The 17,996-nt window shown below is 44.4% G+C and overlaps 1 protein-coding gene across 1 annotated transcript in view; it reads left to right on the top strand.

The window, feature by feature from the left end:
• The first annotated feature begins 4,821 nt into the window (after positions 1 to 4,821).
• Positions 4,822 to 17,996, top strand: part of tacr1a (tachykinin receptor 1a) — an 85,057-nt gene continuing 71,882 nt past the window's right edge. Inside the window, exon 1 of the mRNA XM_088994933.1 lies at positions 4,822 to 5,533. Within this exon, the coding sequence (XP_088851059.1) occupies positions 5,130 to 5,533 (404 nt within the window). The 5' untranslated portion in view covers positions 4,822 to 5,129. The remainder of the gene's footprint in view (positions 5,534 to 17,996) is intronic.

The raw sequence follows: 17,996 nt of genomic DNA, 5'->3' as shown, positions 1-17,996 counted from the left end.
CTACACAGGCACTGCATTCATTCATTCATTCATTCATTCATTCATTCATCTTCCAGACCGCTTTATCGTCATGTGGGTCACGCGGGTTGCTGGAGCGTATCCCAGCCGTCTTCGGGAATTATGCGAGGGACACCCTGAACTGGTTGCCAGTCAATCGCAGGGCACACAGAAACGAACAACTATTTGCGCTCACAGTCACGCCCATGGAGTCAATTTAGAGTGTTAAACCCGCCTGCCATACATGTCTTTGGAATGTGTGAGGAAGCTGGTGAGCCTGCCCTGGAGAAGGCCCACGTAGGCACGGTGAGAGCCTTCAAGCTCCACACTGGGAGGCTGGAGCAGGATTTGAACTCACGACCTCTGCACTGTGAAGCCGGCGTGCTAACCACTTGACTACCGGGATCTCCATCATTCTAATATTTGAGGTTATTTTATTTTGATTCAGACACTTGCGCGCACACACGCACACACACATGCACAAAGACACACACACACGCACACACACACACACACACACACACACGCACACACACACACACGCACACACACACACACACACACGCACACACACGCACACACACACACACACACACACACACACACTTTTTATGTTTTCTTATGTCAAAGTATACCAGCATGTGTTCCCATATCAAATAACATGTAAATATGCTTTGAATGCTTAAAAAGCAATGCGACCTAGTCACAATCAGCTCAGACCGGGTAATTTTTGTAATGGTGACAACAACAGGTATCAATCATGCAATAGATCAAAATATGTAACAAGATTATCAATAATTGAATTAACAAATCATTTGCATAAGAAATGTGTGGCCTGCTCAGTTGAATAATTGATTATTTTTCCACCGTGCCCACCAATTGTCATACCCCTCCTCCTGGGCAATCGGGCCCCGTCAGTGACTTGTCCCACGCCCTCGAGCCTCACACCTGTTATGACTCTCACTTTTGCACGATGATTACACTCAGTGCAGGTCCCGGAAGGGCCACCACCTGATTTTTGTTCAGGGCTCAAGGGTTAAAAGTCTTCTCCTTAAATTGTTGGTTGCACAACAGCATCGGTCTGACAAAGCATGAACATGGTGCAGCCTGTGGGCTGTAACTCTTGTGTTGTGTCTGACATTGACTGGCCGAATCACTGGGTCAGCCATGCATTCATTACCGCCCCTTGTCAGGTATACAGCCAGTGCGGTTTTTCTTCATGGCTATGTTGACATGCTACAGATAAGTATAAGTCATGCAGCATTTATCGTGACAATATTTTGTGGAAAAAAGGCTGTGGAATTTGAGGCCAGCTGAGCCTGTAATGGCCATTCAGTTGGCCTGAACTTCCTAATTTCCACCCCGCCGCTGATTCCTACTTACACCACTTCACAATTCTGATAATCTTCTCTTCAAAGGTGTTTAACTAACCAAACCAGGATGTTTATTGTGATGCAAGAGGAAACTCTGAGAAACTAAAATGTCATGCAAATGAATCAATTGCATGACATTTTACATACCCTGCATGACATACCCTGACCCTTATACTGTGGGTCTAATACAGTTGGCTGGGTTGTTTTATTTACTCCAACAACTAGGGGGATGCAACTCTCTGATCAACCGAGTTTAAAAAAGCAAGTACAACAAATGATGTGCATGTAAACCCCAATGACGACATTAGTAATGGAGTCAGCACTTGATGGCTGTGCTTCCATTCAAAACAGAGGACTCCGGTTTTTTGTACTGATGGTTAATTCTTTAATGTGATTTCACACCACCAACACCACCGTAGAACTACAAACAAATATAAAAATATAGTTATTATTTACACAGAAACATTTGGACTTTACATCAATGAAATAAAACTTATATAATAAAGTCATACAAACCACTTTGCCCGCTTTCCATCCGAAATGGAAGTTTTGATCTTTGGCCTTTTTATCTTTCCTTGCTAAACAGTACAATAAAGCATGTCCATTCTCACAGTCTTCTCAGTAAAAATGAAACGTAAAGTAGCACGGAAAGTAAAACCTGTACCGGAAGTGACAACAACCCAACGTAATGTCAAGAAAAATAAAGCACAGCCATCTGCTGGTCAACAATGGGATAGCAGTTATAGACAAATGTATCTACAGTATTTACAATAACCAAGCCGTTGAATGATCCTTTCCAAGTATGTACCATGCAATATGCGTCGAACACAAATTAGTGAAAAAGTTTACTGAGTCTATCAGAAGATAAATTTGTCATTGAATGCTAATCTGTACATCTACACAAATGTCAAGTTTTCTGTAAAGATATGAACTGTGATTCCGACAGCAGTGTGGCTATCCCTAAATTCAGAATGGTTTACTCGTACCTTTTGTTTGGGGGGAGATAGCTCAGAAAAAAATTACAAAGTACAGTATACAATTTCACACTTGATGGGTAGACACCAGGCTTCCACTCCAGAGATGCATCTAAAAAATTTAAAAGTCAATTTTCCACTGTTTGTCTCCTTTAAGATTATGATTGGCTAGCAACCTGCCCATGGTGCACCCTACCTGATCCCAAAGTCAACTGAGATGCTTCCGGTCCCCCACAGACTCTATGAGGATGACTGGTGTGAAAAATGGACTGAAATATATGTGGACCCAATCATTCGTTTTCAATAATAAATTATTGTTTAGAGTTAAAGGTGAGCTGGAATCCACAACATCTGACTTTTTCAATCACAGTGCACTTACGGCTGAAGAACCACAAAAACACCCATGGACAATGTGGTGTCCTCATTGAACCCCCAATGAAAACTAATTCAAGCGCAATGAGAACGTGCATGCTCCTAATCGGAAGGTCAGAACCGAAATTTGAAGCCGGAACCTTAGAACTGGGAGGCAGACTTGCAACGTCATCGCCACACTGTCACCCAGAGCAGATAGAGTGACTTCTCGATTAAATTTGATTTGACAGATCAATGTAAACATCAAACGAAATTATGAATGCTTGATTAAAATAGCATTGCATTTCACTCAATATCTTCAAATATTTGATTCTAGTTTTCATGCCGTGAGCATTATTCATTCTTGTGTGCCTTTTGATTGACTGACAGTGTATAGCACCTCTGTCTCAAAGTCTCTCTCTCTCTCTCTCTCTCTCTCTCTCTCTCTCTCTCTCTCTCTCTCTCTCTCTCTCTCTCTCTCTCTCTCTCTCTCTCTCTCTCTCTCTCTCTCTCTCTCTCTCTCTCTCTCTCTCTCTCTCTCTCTCTTTCTGTCCGTCCACCTGTCCATCCATCCATCTATCTATCTGGAGTAGAGATGTCAAATTCATTTCTGTCACGAGCCATGTTTTAGTCACACTTTCCTCGGAGGGCCGTTATGAATCAAAGTAACAAATAATGGGCACACAGATACAAAAACCATATGCTCTCACACTCACACCAAGGGACAATTTTGAGTGTTCAGTCAGCCTGCCATTTATGTTTGTGGGAAGAAACTAGAGGACCCTGATAAAACCCCTGCGGGCCCGGGGAGAACATGCAAACTCCACACAGGAAAGCCAGAGCGGGATTTGAACTTACGACCTCAGCACTGTCAAGTTGGCCGCCTCTTTTTTATTGCAAATGAGAATTTGAAATGTTTGTAGAGGTTTTAACAGGAATCATGAAAGTTTGATGGCCACATAAAATGATGTGGCGGGCTCAAACTGACCTCCGGGCCTTTGGAAAGACAATGAGGTCCAGATGTTCTTCCATCACCGTTTGGTTCGGGGCCACCACAAAAATGGACAAAATCTGACTTCAACGATCAGTTCGGACGGCGGAAAAAAATCATTGGTACCGCCCTACCCACTCTCGAGGACTTGCACACTGCAAGAATCCAAACTAGGGTGCGGAAAATCATACTGGACCCTCCGTACCCTGCCCACCACCTTTTCCAGCTACTCCCCTCAGGCAGGCGCTGCCGATCCATGCGCACCAAATCCAGCAGACATTTAAACAGCTTCTTCCCCCAAGCCATTAATTCTTTGAACAGTAGCCCAGATTAAGATTATTAAGTATCACATTTGTATTTGACAAATTATAATTAAATTAGCAGGAACAAAATCTAAAACATCAAATACATCCGAACAGAAAAGTACAAAGTATTAAAGAAAACCATGAGTTTTCTCATCTGCCAAAATGAAACAAACCTGAAAGGGTGATGCAAACACATTCAATGACCCGACCCGGAATGGTTGTGCTGGGAGTCCTTTTAACTGCCACTGATTGGAACGACCAACACCTGTGCAGCTGCAGGCGGGGCCAACAGCGCCACCCATTGGTCGCCAAGCAGAACGTGACAGAGAGAGGGAGGAAGAGAGGAAAAGAGAAAGAGAGCGAGAGAGAGAGAGAGAGAGAGAGAGAGAGAGAGAGAGAGAGGGGGGATAGATATAGGGGGAATAGATAAAGAGGGTGGGTAGAGAGAGAGAGACACACAGAGAGAGAGAGAGAGAGAGAGAGAGAGAGAGAGAGAGAGAGAGAGAGAGAGAGGGGGGGGGATAGATATAGGGGGAATAGATAAAGAGGGTGGGTAGAGAGAGAGAGAGAGAGAGAGAGAGAGAGAGAGAGAGAGAGAGAGAGAGAGAGAGAGAGAGAGAGAGAGAGAGAGAGAGAGAGAGAGAGAGAGAGAGAGAGAGAGAGAGAGAGAGAGAGAGAGAGAGAGAGAGAGAGAGATTTTATTGAAATACATTCAAACTCGTCTTATTTTAAACATTGACGGAGGTTTCCCGTGGTACCATAGGGGGCAGTAAGAGTCAGGTTATAAATGTACCTGAGCTCATGTTCTATTGCGTGTGCGGCTTGTTGGAGCAGTCGGGGACGAAGCACGATGACATCAATGGGCAGGACTGAAAACTGAGCAGAACTCCTCACAGCATGAAAATTACGCATTCCCTCTGGTTCCGCGGAGACGTGCGTAAAATACGCGCATTTTATTTCGCATCTTGCAAATGAAGATGTCTCGCAGATTAAATATCAGCACAAGATAAATTAGTAGGAGAGAAATCTTTCATACTTCCACGTGTGGATGTGAAAGTTTTCATTGAGCTTACTGAATTTCACAAGACTTCCATCAGATGAGTGCGTCCCAGTGAGCCTTTTACTCCCGAGTGCTAAAATGGACCCAATATTTGAAGGCGTGGACGAAGTCAACTGGACCACCAGCAGCAACGATACCAACAACGGGACCATGTTTTGGAACCAATTTGTCCAACCGGCCTGGAGAATATCCCTGTGGGCCATTGCCTACTGCGCTATAGTGATCGTTTCAGTTGTTGGTAACGTGACGGTGATTTGGATCATTATAGCCCACAAACGCATGAGGACGGTCACCAACTATTTCCTGCTCAACTTGGCGTTCGCCGAAGCCTCCATGGCTGCATTCAACACTGTTTTCAACTTTATCTACGCCGTGCACAACGAGTGGTACTTCGGACTTGTCTACTGCCGCTTTCACAACTTCTTTCCTATCGCGGCCGTGTTTGCCAGTATCTCCTCCATGACCGCCATCGCCCTGGACAGGTAATCTGCACCTCGCAATGCGATGGCCGCTTCTCTTTACTCCTTTGTTATTTCATGATTGCCACACGTTATTCAGTTCATTTGTTTGGAAATATTTAACATCTGACAAATACACGATTATAGGAATTTCAGAATCAACATTTTCTTATCGTATTTTGTTTAAAACGGAGTTTAATGTCCTTTTGTTGGATATGACCTCGACCTGCAATATGTGTTTCAAGTTTTGAGTCATGCCTATTCATCAGTGGATATGTGCTTTCTGCCAGTGAGCTTGAACGGAAATCTACATAGAGCAAGCTTCCCTGGAGAATGTGCACACATTCTAAATCTGCTATTATCTTTATTAAAAAAAAACTCCCACTCTGTTTCTCAGTATTACGAACACAGGGCATCTCTGTTCTCAGCAGTGATGTCTGTTACTGTGATGTCAGTGATGTCCAAAATCTGACAGTAGTGTGTGCTTGTTTTTTCTCCCTGATGAAAATTGATGGGATAAAATACATGAAGTTACGCTGCTGCATCTTTTAGGGCGGTGGTAGAAAATATAATTTAAATATGATGATGTGCTGCGTGGCACGGTGGTCAACTGGTTATCACGCCCATCTCACAGTGCAGAGGTGCAAGGTTCAATCACGCTGGGTTCTGGACTCTGGCCTCTGGCCTTCATGTGTGCAGTTGGCATGTTCTCTCTGTGCCTGTGTGGGTTTTTTTCCAGGTAATCCGGTTTCCTCCCACATTTCAAAAGCGTGCATGGCAGGGGGATTGAACACTCTAAGTCAGTGGTTCTTAATCTTGTTGGAGGCACCGAACCCCACCAGTTTCATATGCTCATTCACCAAACCCTTCTTCCAATGACTGTGGCTCCTAACCTCTGTGGCAGAGGATATATAATACAGTGAGACCTCAACTTACGAACTTAATTGGTTCCCAGACAGAGTGTGTAAGGCGAAAAGTGTGTATCTCAAAAAAAAAAAAATCCCATAGAAAACCATTAAAATTGGAATAATCAGTTCCCGGGTTTCCATAAAATATACTTTTCAACTAAATAAGCCTTAAAACTACACACAACATACCTTATTCTATGTATAATAAATGTGCTATTGTATTGTAATGAAAGAAATACACTGCATTGTATCATCAAGTCACTTTATTTACATTTATGATGGTCATTTATGGCTTGATGGAATAGCATTGAAGGTCGACGGTCAAAGGGAATTGCTGTTTGGAAAGAGAGGCGCATTACATGAGGACTGTAATTAAAGAAATAAACTGTGCTGTAAAATAACGTTTTATTTACCTTTTTGATGGTTGTTGATGGCTTATGGAAGGAGAGTCACCTTCCATAAGGACTGTTGGTAACTTAGCCTCTGGTGCTGTTGGTCGTGTGCTTCCGCCGAAGATCACTCCGCCAGCCGTGGTGGGTGTGTATTATGAAAATAGTGCTTATTATAAGGTTTAATTTTCAGAAATTTGACGTTTGTAAGACGAAAAGTTTGTAAAATAAGGTGTTTGTAAGTTGAGGTCTCACTGTATATATATATATATATATATATATATATATATATATATATATATATATATATATATATATATATATATATATATATACCCATCCTCCGCCACAGAGGGCCACCCCTAAGTCTAGAACTCTAGACTGAAGTTAGTAGCCACAGTCATTGGAAGAAGGGTTTGGTGAATGAGCATATGAAACTGGTGGGGTTCGGTGGTCCCTGGAGGGAGCAGAGGACTACTCCCTGCCACTCCACTGATTGTTCCTATTGTTCTGACTAACGACTGGCCTGAATACCCCACTTCCACCGTTATCACCGCATCAGTATTCCTAATCCTATTTCGCTTAAGTAGGCTGTTGTACGAACGATCCAAATTGAACCTCACCCCACCATATCGGTTTAAAGAAGCATTTAGCTGTTTTATGAAAATTGCTTCTTTTACTCCCCTTTCAAACCATCTGTGTTCTTTCGCTACGATTTTAACCTCATTGTCGTCAAATGAGTGGTTGCTAGCTTTTAGGTGCATATGAACTGCCGATTGAGGCCCACTAATATTATCCCTGCAATGTTGATAAAGTCTTTTTTGAGAATTTGTTGAGTCTCCCCAATGTACTGCTCTTTACAATTTTCATTCTTACAATGTATTGAATAAACTACATTACTTTGTTTTTCATTTGGCAGCCTATCTTTTGGATGCACTAATTTTTGCCCTAAGGTGTTTATCGGTTTGAAATAAGTAGGAATTTTGTGTTGCCAAAGGACTCTTTGTAGTTTTTCAGAAACTCCTGCAATGTAAGGTACTGCTACTCATCTCCTTTTTTGTATCTTCAGAATTTTTGGTTTCATTCCCTATTCTTTCTTTCTGACATTTGTTAAATGACCACTGAGGGTACCCACAGTTAGTGAGTGCTGGTCAGTGTGCGTAGCCTGCCTAAAGACTTCTGTTTTTAGCGCTCTGTCCTCTTTTATAATTACTTTACCATTCAAAAAGGCTCGTTGGTTCTCTTTAATGTCCTCACGAGTAAATTTAAAGGACAACCGACGTCACTTTTTTGTTTTTTAACTGACACCAGAAAAACATTTTATAGCATCTAAAATACCCAAAACACGCAGTATGATATTTTTAGTCAAATGCAAAACACCAATAAAATTGACTTAAAGTGTCCAAAATCTTCAAAAAATTGAGCTGCGAATTTGGCATTTTCAGAAAGTCCCGCCCCCAGTTCGTGATGTCACGCCAAGACGTCTTGCATTGCTAGTGAATCAAAACAATGGTTTCAGATTCGGAGAATATGCTTTCTTGTTACACATCCAGTTATGAATATGATTCAAATAATTCTGCAGAGGAAAGCATACATGTTTGCAATCGATTAAAGAATTTATTTTTGCCATTTTGAGGCAACATTGGGGGAAAATCTCTCACCGAAAAAAAGACGCACAAAATGGCGACCTCCTGTGGCCACCTCCGTTTCCACAGGCTGATAAATTCCTTATATGGAGCTTGGACGCCCTCTTCTGGCCTCCTGGCAGCTTTTGGGTGCAACACGAGGTCCCCAGACCAAACAGGTACAGCAAAATACATTAACGTGATGGAAGGACCGCTACAATGCGTCTTTTTTACGGTAAAGGGCGGTCCTTTAGTGACATCACGTACGGACTCGTCACCAACTCAAAAACAAGACTTCCTGAATATTCAGCGCGAGTCTTAAAACGTAAAATATAGCTATATGCGGTGGAATATTTGTAAAATACGCTCTGTAGAAGTCATTTAAAGCCATTTTACAAATTATGGACACAACTTGACCGGGACGTCGGTTGTCCTTTAATGTTGATGTCTACCGAGTTGAGGTGATCGATCTGTGAAGGATTTAATTTCTTGTTTTTTAATTATGGCAAAGGTATTGTCCACATATCTAAACCGGTGTCTCGGTTTTGTCCCCGGGAAGAATGTGAGAGCCTGTTTCTCCATCTCTTCCATGTACAGATTAGCCACTATGGATGAAACTGGTGAGCCCATAGCACAACCATGAATTTGTTTATAAAATTTCTGCCTCAATTGAAAATACGTAGTATTAAGGCAGATTTCCAATAATTGGCAGATGTGGTCCGGTTGAAGTTTGGTTCTTTCATGCAGAGAAACGTCCGCCAGCAGTCACGTTGTCACCACTGAGACTGCTGCTGGGGTTGGGACAGATGTAAAGAGAAAAGTCACATCGTAAGATGCCAAAGTTTCCTCAGGTTCCAATATAAGGTCTTTGATCCTCTCTACAAACCCTGTGGTGTTCTCTACGTGATATTCTGTGTTACCAACCAACGCAGCTAAGTAAGTTTTTAAATATTTGGCTACATTGTATGTAGATGAGTTGAGGTATATATATATATATATATATATTTGTCACATGCGAGTTGATAGCTGGTGCGGGGAGTCCGCTCTCCACCTCTGCCGCCAGCTGTTGTCAATCCCCTGATCACAGATACTGGGACATTTCAACTAGTCACTTTCACCTCACCAGTCAAATGATTACGACGCCTCGCGTCTCGCTAGTGTCTTGGACTTGCCAGCACAAGAGTTTGCTTCGCCCGAGTTGATTGTTCGCCGCAATTGCGTAAGTTTGTTTCTTTTCTGGGAGTTTTTTTCCCCCCCGCGTGCCATTTTTGTTGTAATAAAATCTCTGCCAGCACCTACGTCTCTGCTGCCTGCTTAGGGATCCAACCCCTTTTATTAACGTTCTGACGAGTCAGCTATCCCTGTCACGCTCGGAACGTATCATTGTGTTCAGCTGATAGAAAAGGCTTGGCATGATGTTACCCTTCAATCCTTGAAAGCAGCATGGGAGCATTTGTGATGTGCAGGCTAATTGAACAGTTCCATCCAGAAAAGACTGTGGCTATGAGAATCATCAACATGATGAATGCTCATGTAATGCCTCAGTTTTGTAAGACCTTACAATTCAGAAAGCAACAGGTGTCAATTAAGAGCAATCAACGACCATCACAAATGTAAATAAAGTGACATTATTATGCAGTGCAGGGTATTTCTTTCATTACAATACAATAGCACATTTATTATACACAAAATAAGGTATGTTGTGTGTAGTTTTAAGGCTTATTTAGTTGAAAATTATATTTTATGGAGACCTGGGAATGGATTATTCTCATTTTAATGGTTTCCTATGGCAAATTATTTTTTGGGATACACACTTTTCGCCTTACACACTCTGTCTGGGAACATATTAGGTTCGTAAGCCAAGGCCCCGCTGTATTTTATACGGTGTTCCTTATTAAAATCACAAAATCAAAAAATGGTTGTTCCTGAAAATTACAATAATTACAGAGGATTATTGGTGGTACAGTTTACAACGGTGGTACAGTTTATAAAACTCAACATGGTTTTTGGTTCCTGAGTAGATTTTCCCAAGAAATGCAGATTTTATATGTTAATTAGAAGAATCTCGGCAGTGATCATTTGGTTTAATTATTATTGTGCAAAGGCTGTGAACCATCACACCATTGTGTTTCTAAAGAATAGCGTAATCCAAGGGTGTCAAATTAATTTTTATTGTGGGCCACATCTTAGTTACTGTTTCCCTTGGAGGGCCGTTATGACTGAAACCTATTAAAAAAAGTCTATCATAACGATTAATTCAAGGTTTATTTAAGTCTTTGTTTTTCCGTCTTTTCCAACCCAAGGGACATTTTTTCACTTAAAAAATCCCCTGGCACACCACTATCTAAAAATGTAAAAAAAATAATATTACATTGTTACAACTTGAGTAGGAATACAATCAACATCAATCCAATATTTTGTTTTATTTTTATATCTATTCTCAGTAAGTGTGACAAATTGTTTGGAAGAATACAGATCTGATATTCTGTCACGTTTTTGCGAGGTGGTGATGGCGGGTTCGGATCCCAAAAAGCAAGCAGGAGGGAGCAGGAGGTTGTTTGACAAATTGTATTAAAATAAAGGTCAGCAGTAACAAAATGTAAAACATCAAAATGATCTGAATGGAAAAAATACAAAGTAGCAAAAGAAAACCAAGTGTAAAAGTCCGCCAAGGTTAAACAAACACGTACACAATGCATGCAGCAACCAAGCAGCAAACAAACAATGAATCGGCACCGGATGATCGTGCCAGGTGTCCTTTTAAGTGTCATTGATTATAACGACCAGCACCTGCGAGGCTGCCGGCAGGGCTGATGTCGCTACCCGCTGGTCGCCAATCTGATCGGGACGACCAGCACCTGCGCAGGTGCAGGCGGGGCCGACGGCACCCCCCGTTGGTCGCCAACCAGATCATGACAGTACCCCCCCTTCAAGGGGCTGCTTCCAGAAGTCCCAACAGTCTCCCAAAAGGTCCACTCGCCAGGGAACGGTCGGTGGAGAGGGCAACCGCTGCCTCTCCAGCATACGACGGGCGGCGGCCTGATGGGAACGGGACTCGGCCTGGGGTGGACGAAGACGCGGCACGGATCGTCGTGGGCGTGAGTGCGATCCCTCTCGCACGTTCACGCGACGGCGCATGGCTCTGCGTGAACGTCGAACTGCCAGGCGCAGAATGGCACCCCGTACGGCCGTATGGGACCAGGTCTCGGCCGGACGCCGACGTGGGCGTGAACTGCCCGGCTCCGGGGGAACGAGACCAGTCCAGAGCCGCTCCGGGATCCAGCGGTGAGTGGGGTCTCGGACTGACGTTGACGCGGACGTTGCACGGCTCGTCGTGCATGAGACTCAATTCGTCATGCACGACGACAGCGTGGCTGGACGTGGGCGTGCAATGCCAGTCACCCAGTTTCACCCTGGACGGCCACCTGGAAGGAGGTCTCGGCCGGACGTTTACGTGGACGTTGCGGCTCGTCGAGTGACGCAATTCAAACTCGACGAGGCTTGCGCTAACGTGGACATAGCATTGCCAGGCACAGGGTGGAAATGAGACGGGTCCGATGTACCTGCGGGATCCGATGGTAGGCAGATTCATTCTGTCACGGTTTGCGAGGTGGTGATGGCGGGTTCGGATCCCAAAAAGCAGGCAGGGGGGAGCAGGAGGTTGTTTGACAAATCGTATTAAAATAAAGGTCAGCAGTAACACAATGTAAAACATCAAAATGATCTGAATGGAAAAAATACAAAGTAGCAAAAGAAAACCAAGTGTAAAAGTCCGCCAAGGTTAAACAAACACGTACACAATGCATGCAGCAAACAAGCAGCAAACAAACAATGAATCGGCCCGGATGATCGTGCCAGGTGTCCTTTTAAGTGTCATTGATTTTAACGACCAGCACCTGCGAGGCTGCCGGCAGGGCTGACGTCGCTACCCGCTGGTCGCCAATCTGATCGGGACGACCAGCACCTGTGCAGGTGCAGGCGGGGCTGACAGCGCCCCCCGTTGGTCGCCAACCAGATCATGACAGTACCCCCCCTTCAAGGGGCTGCTTCCAGAAGTCCCAACAGTCTCCCAAAAAGGTCCACTCGCCAGGGAACGGTCGGTGGAGAGGGCAACCGCCGCCTCTCCAGCACACGACGGGCGGCGGCCTGATGGGAACGGGACTCGGCCTGGGGTGGACGAAGACGCGGCACGGACCGTCGTGGGCGTGAGTGCGATCCCTCTCGCACGGTCACGCGACGGCGCATGGCTCTGCGTGGACGTCGAACTGCCAGGCGCAGAATGGCACCCCGTACGGCCGTAAGGGACCAGGTCTCGGCCGAAAGCCGACGTGGGCGTGAACTGCCCGGCTCCGGGGGAACGAGACCAGTCCAGAGCCGCTCCGGGATCCAGCGGTGAGTGGGGTCTCGGACTGACATTGACACGGACGTTGCACGGCTCGTCGTGGATGAGACTCAATTCGTCATGCACGACGACAGCGTGGCTGGACGTGGGCGTGAAATGCCAGTCACCCAGGGTCACCCTGGACGGCCACCTGGAAGGAGGTCTCGGCCGGGCGTTTACGTGGACGTTGCGGCTCGTCGAGTGACGCGATTCAAACGCGACGAGGCTTGCGCTAACGTGGACGTAGCATAGCCAGGCACAGGGTGGAAATGAGACGGGTCCGATGTACCTGCGGGATCCGATAGTTGGCCGATTCATTCTGTCACGTTTTGCGAGGTGGTGATGGCGGGTTCGGATCCCAAGAAGCAGGCAGGAGGGAGCAGGAGGTTGTTTGACAAATTGTATTAAAATAAAGTCAGCAGGAACAAAATGTAAAACATCAAAATGATCTGAATGGAAAAAATACAAAGTAGCAACAGAAAACCAAGTGTAAAAGTCCGCCAAGGTTAAACAAACACGTACACAATGCATGCTGCAACCAAGCAGCAAACAAACAATGAATCGGCCCGGATGATCGTGCCAGGTGTCCTTTTAAGTGTCATTGCTTTTAACGACCAGCACCTGCGAGGCTGCCGGCAGGGCTGACGTCGCTACCCGCTGGTCGCCAATCTGATCGGGACGACCAGCACCTGTGCAGGTGCAGGCGGGGCTGACAGCGCCCCCCGTTGGTCGCCAACCAGATCATGACATATTCTAGCAGCAAGCGATGAAAGACACAGAAAGCTTCTGTGTCCTTTCTTCCACAGCTTCCGTTCTAGTTATGTATTTAGTTTTTAGAGAAGTCAGATTATTTCTTTCGCCGCCTTGTGTCCCAATATCTCATTTGCAATTTGCAGGTGGGAAGTATGACTTGTTCTGACACTTTTTTAACTTAACCACTTGTTTGGTGACATGGTCACTTTGCTTTCAAGGCCCTCCTGTTTACTTTTGTGGTTTTTCTCATGCTTGTTTCTCCGTGTATTCACACAGGCGGACAAAATACTGCACATTGTTGTTTGAAAGTGAAGGGTGTTTTGTTTGGAGATGCTGTTTTAACTTACTTGGGGTGATGGCGCTGGAAATCTAAGTGAATTTGCCTTGGACTGGAAACTTTGTTTTTCTTCAAGCATATGGCAATTTGCTAGATGCTGTTGCTAACTACCAGTATGGAAGAATACCTACTCTGCCAGGTGACTGTCAGACTGCACAGCCATATTGTATATTTTCCCATGGCACACGTAACAATACCCTGTACCACGGCACAGGGTTTTAAACAAACACCTGTTTAAATTAATGTAACAAGGGCTTCGGTTGCAAGAAAATGCTTACAATGTCTCTTATTTATTACCTGAGAATTTGAATTTTCAGTCATGATTTTTCCAAGCAGCAAGGATATTGGCCTGTTTGATTTGCTTTTGTGGGCCTCATAAGATGATGTGGCAGGCCAGATCTCACCCTGAGCATTAAGTGTGACACCTGTGGTGTAGATAGATAGGTATGTGTCTATGTAGCATCCTTATCATTCACCCCTCAGTCCATGATGTGTTCTGATAATTTTGACAGCATGTAATTTTATTGTTGACGTTTTTCAAAAACGCTGCAAAATTTGGGATATTATGCCCTTTTTTTCATTGTAGCTTTCCAGAGGTTGATGCTATAGCATTGAAAGTGGTACCAAATGAAGGCTAATAAAATGTTCTTGAATATGGTGGTAAGCACAATAAAATACATGAACCCCTGTGTAAATTTTAGCTGATTTTAATGCACAAACAGCTGGGACACTACGAAAAATCAGTTTTGTAGTATGATAGCACTGCACTGACACATATATTGCATAAGAAACTGTCAGAATCAGAATCATCTTTATTGCCAAGTATGTAGAACACACAACATAGGATGTTACTAATACATGTATAATCATTTGTTCAATGTGGCTTTTTTGAAACTGTCAATTTTTTCCTGTGGTACTCCACAACTTGTAGTAAGCAGCTTCTTTGCTCTGGGTCAGTTGTGATCTGAGTTGCAAAGTCACTCTTTAGTTTCACACCTCTCTCAGCCATATCATTGGTCACTTTCACTGACCTCACAAACTTCTGTGCATTCCTGTAGCTGTCATTGTCTTCCCAGGTGTCAGCAGGAGTAGTGAGCCAGTCACATTTCATTGGAAGAGCATCAAACAGAAAGTGAGACTCTGGCCCTACCAGGTCTGTGAGAACTGCAGCTGCCTTGATGACAGGAAACACTGGCTTGCCTTTCCTGTAACTCTCAGGCTTCTCTGTTTCTGACAGCTTGACTGCGAGCTTCTCTTTTGCAGACTTGGTGTTGCTGGCATTTGAACTGAACAAGGTGAATGGCACTAGTTCCTGGGTCAGATACCAGCGGTGGTTTTTCATTTTCTTGAGAACAGAGGTTGCCAGTTCATAGTCATACTGCTTGTATTGCAGCATGTTCTTCATAAGCTGGAGGTCATGGATAGGTGCATCAGCTGCAGATGTGGTGGTCACCCAGTGGCTGGTGTAGAATAAGGCCAGGAACTTGTTTATCCTCTCCAGCTTGAAGATATTGTCCGTGTTGTATTTTAGTTCCTTGGAAAACATGAACATATTCATACAGTAAATGTTCCTGGCCATCCAGCCGGCTTGGTGGATGGCACCTGGCTTGGCCCAGTGGATACCTCGAGGAGGCTCCTCACCAAGCAGGATCAGGCACAGCTCTGCCACCTCTCTGTAATCTGCCCTCGGACTTGCTTCCTCAAGGAAATTGCTTAAGACTGCAATTGTGCTTGTCTTCTTCTGTTTCAAGTCTTGTTCAACTAGGCCCAGGACTCTTGGGCAGTCCTTAACCGACTTGTCCCACTTCTCTTTCACATTGCTGAATATTGAGTTGTCAGGACTCTTGACCTTGCTAAACACAGCCTCCCATACACTTCCAATTATTACCTCTGATATGTGATGGTGACAAGCGAAGTAGAATACCTTTTTGCCTAGTTTTTCTTCAATAAGTTTCGCTGCACCCTTGTTGAGGCCACTGTTGCTTGCTGTGGTATCAAATACCAAGCCTACAATGTTGTCTGTTTGACCCCATGTTTCTATCAGTTCCAATGTAGTATTACACTGTTGGATTCCTGTGGAACTTTTTATGAAGGGCACACCAAGCAGCTTCCCTTCTTCATACTGTGGAGTACCAGAGACGAGCACTGCAAGACTTTCCACTGTGTATCTTCCACCAAGAACATCCTGTAGAAGTTTTACATCCCAGTGGAGTGTGCAGTAATCTGGCAGACTTTCCTTAAAGTTATTCACAAGTTATGACGAGTGTTTATCTTATTTCGTCTTGTAGTAGTGGCTGATATAACACAGTCATCAAGATCTGCGCCTCCTGCCTTCAACACTGCAGACCATGGCTGTAGTCTGGTTGTCAGCCGATCTGCAGTGCTACAAATCTCTTCACTGGTCATAACTGAGTGTCGAAAGTGTAAGGTTATCGTACTTGGTTTTGATGAACAGCTTGGTGTTGTCTCAGTGTATTCTGAAGCCTCACTGGTACCAGAGCCTTAACTGTTCTCTAGGTCTTCATCACTTGAAATTTTCCCAACTTCTGCTGCTGCAGCAGTCACTGATGATAACATTCTCTCATCTCTTTCTTCTCGGAAGCTTTTCTCTCGAGACTTCTTCTGAAACACCTTATCATGACCTGACATGTGTGCCAGGGGAGTGGTCTGTTGGTCCAAGTAGAAATTGACGTCCTCTTCCTTGGTCTCCTTTGTGAGCAGCCTGTTGCTTCTTATCTCATCCACAACATCCTTTGTTCCAATATCAAATAACTTGTCGAAGTCCTTCAGAAAGTTAGCTCGTTTCTCTTCCTCTGGTTTGTTATTTCTTCCCTTGTTTTGCACAATTTTCCTGTACTTTGTATGGAGGATCATGAAACGGTTGACTGAATTTGGTCTAGTTAGTGTTTTAATCCTTGCCACATTCCAGAATGGCAAAACAACATCCACTGTATCACCTATTGTCACTGTTGGGATTATCATTCCTCAGATGCAGGAAATACTGGAACACCTGGCGGTTAGTAGGAAGTTGAGAGCCTCTGATGCTGGAGCTGGGTTGCCCAATGAGATACACATCACTGAATGACCTTGTGGCAGGAGTTGCCACCTTCTCTTTTCAGTTGTTTCATCCCGTTCACTTGTATCGCTGACCACTTTCCCACAGCGTCGTTGTCTTCCAGATGCCATGTTCTCAGGAGTTCACAAATCTTAACAAATCAGCTTTCACTTACAATCTGAAATGAAGAGATAAAGCATAATGAGTGATAATAAATTATATACATGCATTAAGAGTAACATTTTTTTATGTAGTTATGTATTATATGATGGCATCCTTTCCAAGCATAAAAAATATATGTTTGTGCATTAAAATTAATTAAAATTAACACAGGTGTTCATGCGTTTACTACCATATGCAAGAACATTTTAATAGCTTTCATTTGGTACCACATTCAATGCTGTAGCATCAACCTCTGGAAAGCTACAATGAAAATAAGGACATAATATCCCAAATTGTGCAGCGTTTTTGAAAAATGTCAACAATAAAATTACATGGCTCTTGAGGCAGGCATAGCCAAGGTCCAAGATCACAATAACTGGTATATTTAGCTAATTTAGACCTTGGAGAATAGGAATAATATCAGTTTTGATATGTTTGAAGAAAAAGGTCAATTTTGAAGAGGTCTAACGACGGGCAGTCCCGGAGAGCCTGTTGTTCGGGTTGGGAGACGTGGTAAAGTCGAGAGCTGGGGAGTGGTGCGTTGGGCTGGAGATCAATGGCGCAATCGTAGGGACGGTGCAGTAGCAGGGACAGGGCGCTGTCCTTGCAGAACGCCTGCCGTAGGTCGTGGGCGGGACCCCCTCTCAACTAATAACCTCAGGGGCGGTGGCTGCGAGATGATGACGACCCGCCCGCGGCTGACCTGAGGGGGCTCCACCCCTGAATGGTCGGTCCGTCCCACGGGATGGCCGGATTGTGGGTCTCCAGCCAAGGTATGCCGAGCACGATGGGGACCGAGCGGGAAGGCATCACGAAAAACCGACGGTATTCTACGTGGTTGCCCGAGAGTACGAGTCGAAGCGAGTAACCGACCGTC

This window comes from Hippocampus bargibanti, linkage group LG04, assembly GCF_051943395.1.
Source record: "Hippocampus bargibanti isolate YZ-2025 linkage group LG04, ASM5194339v1, whole genome shotgun sequence".
Taxonomy (NCBI): domain Eukaryota; kingdom Metazoa; phylum Chordata; class Actinopteri; order Syngnathiformes; family Syngnathidae; genus Hippocampus; species Hippocampus bargibanti.
The sequence above is the reverse complement of the archived record's forward strand: the minus strand, read 5'-3'. Positions and strand labels throughout refer to the sequence as shown.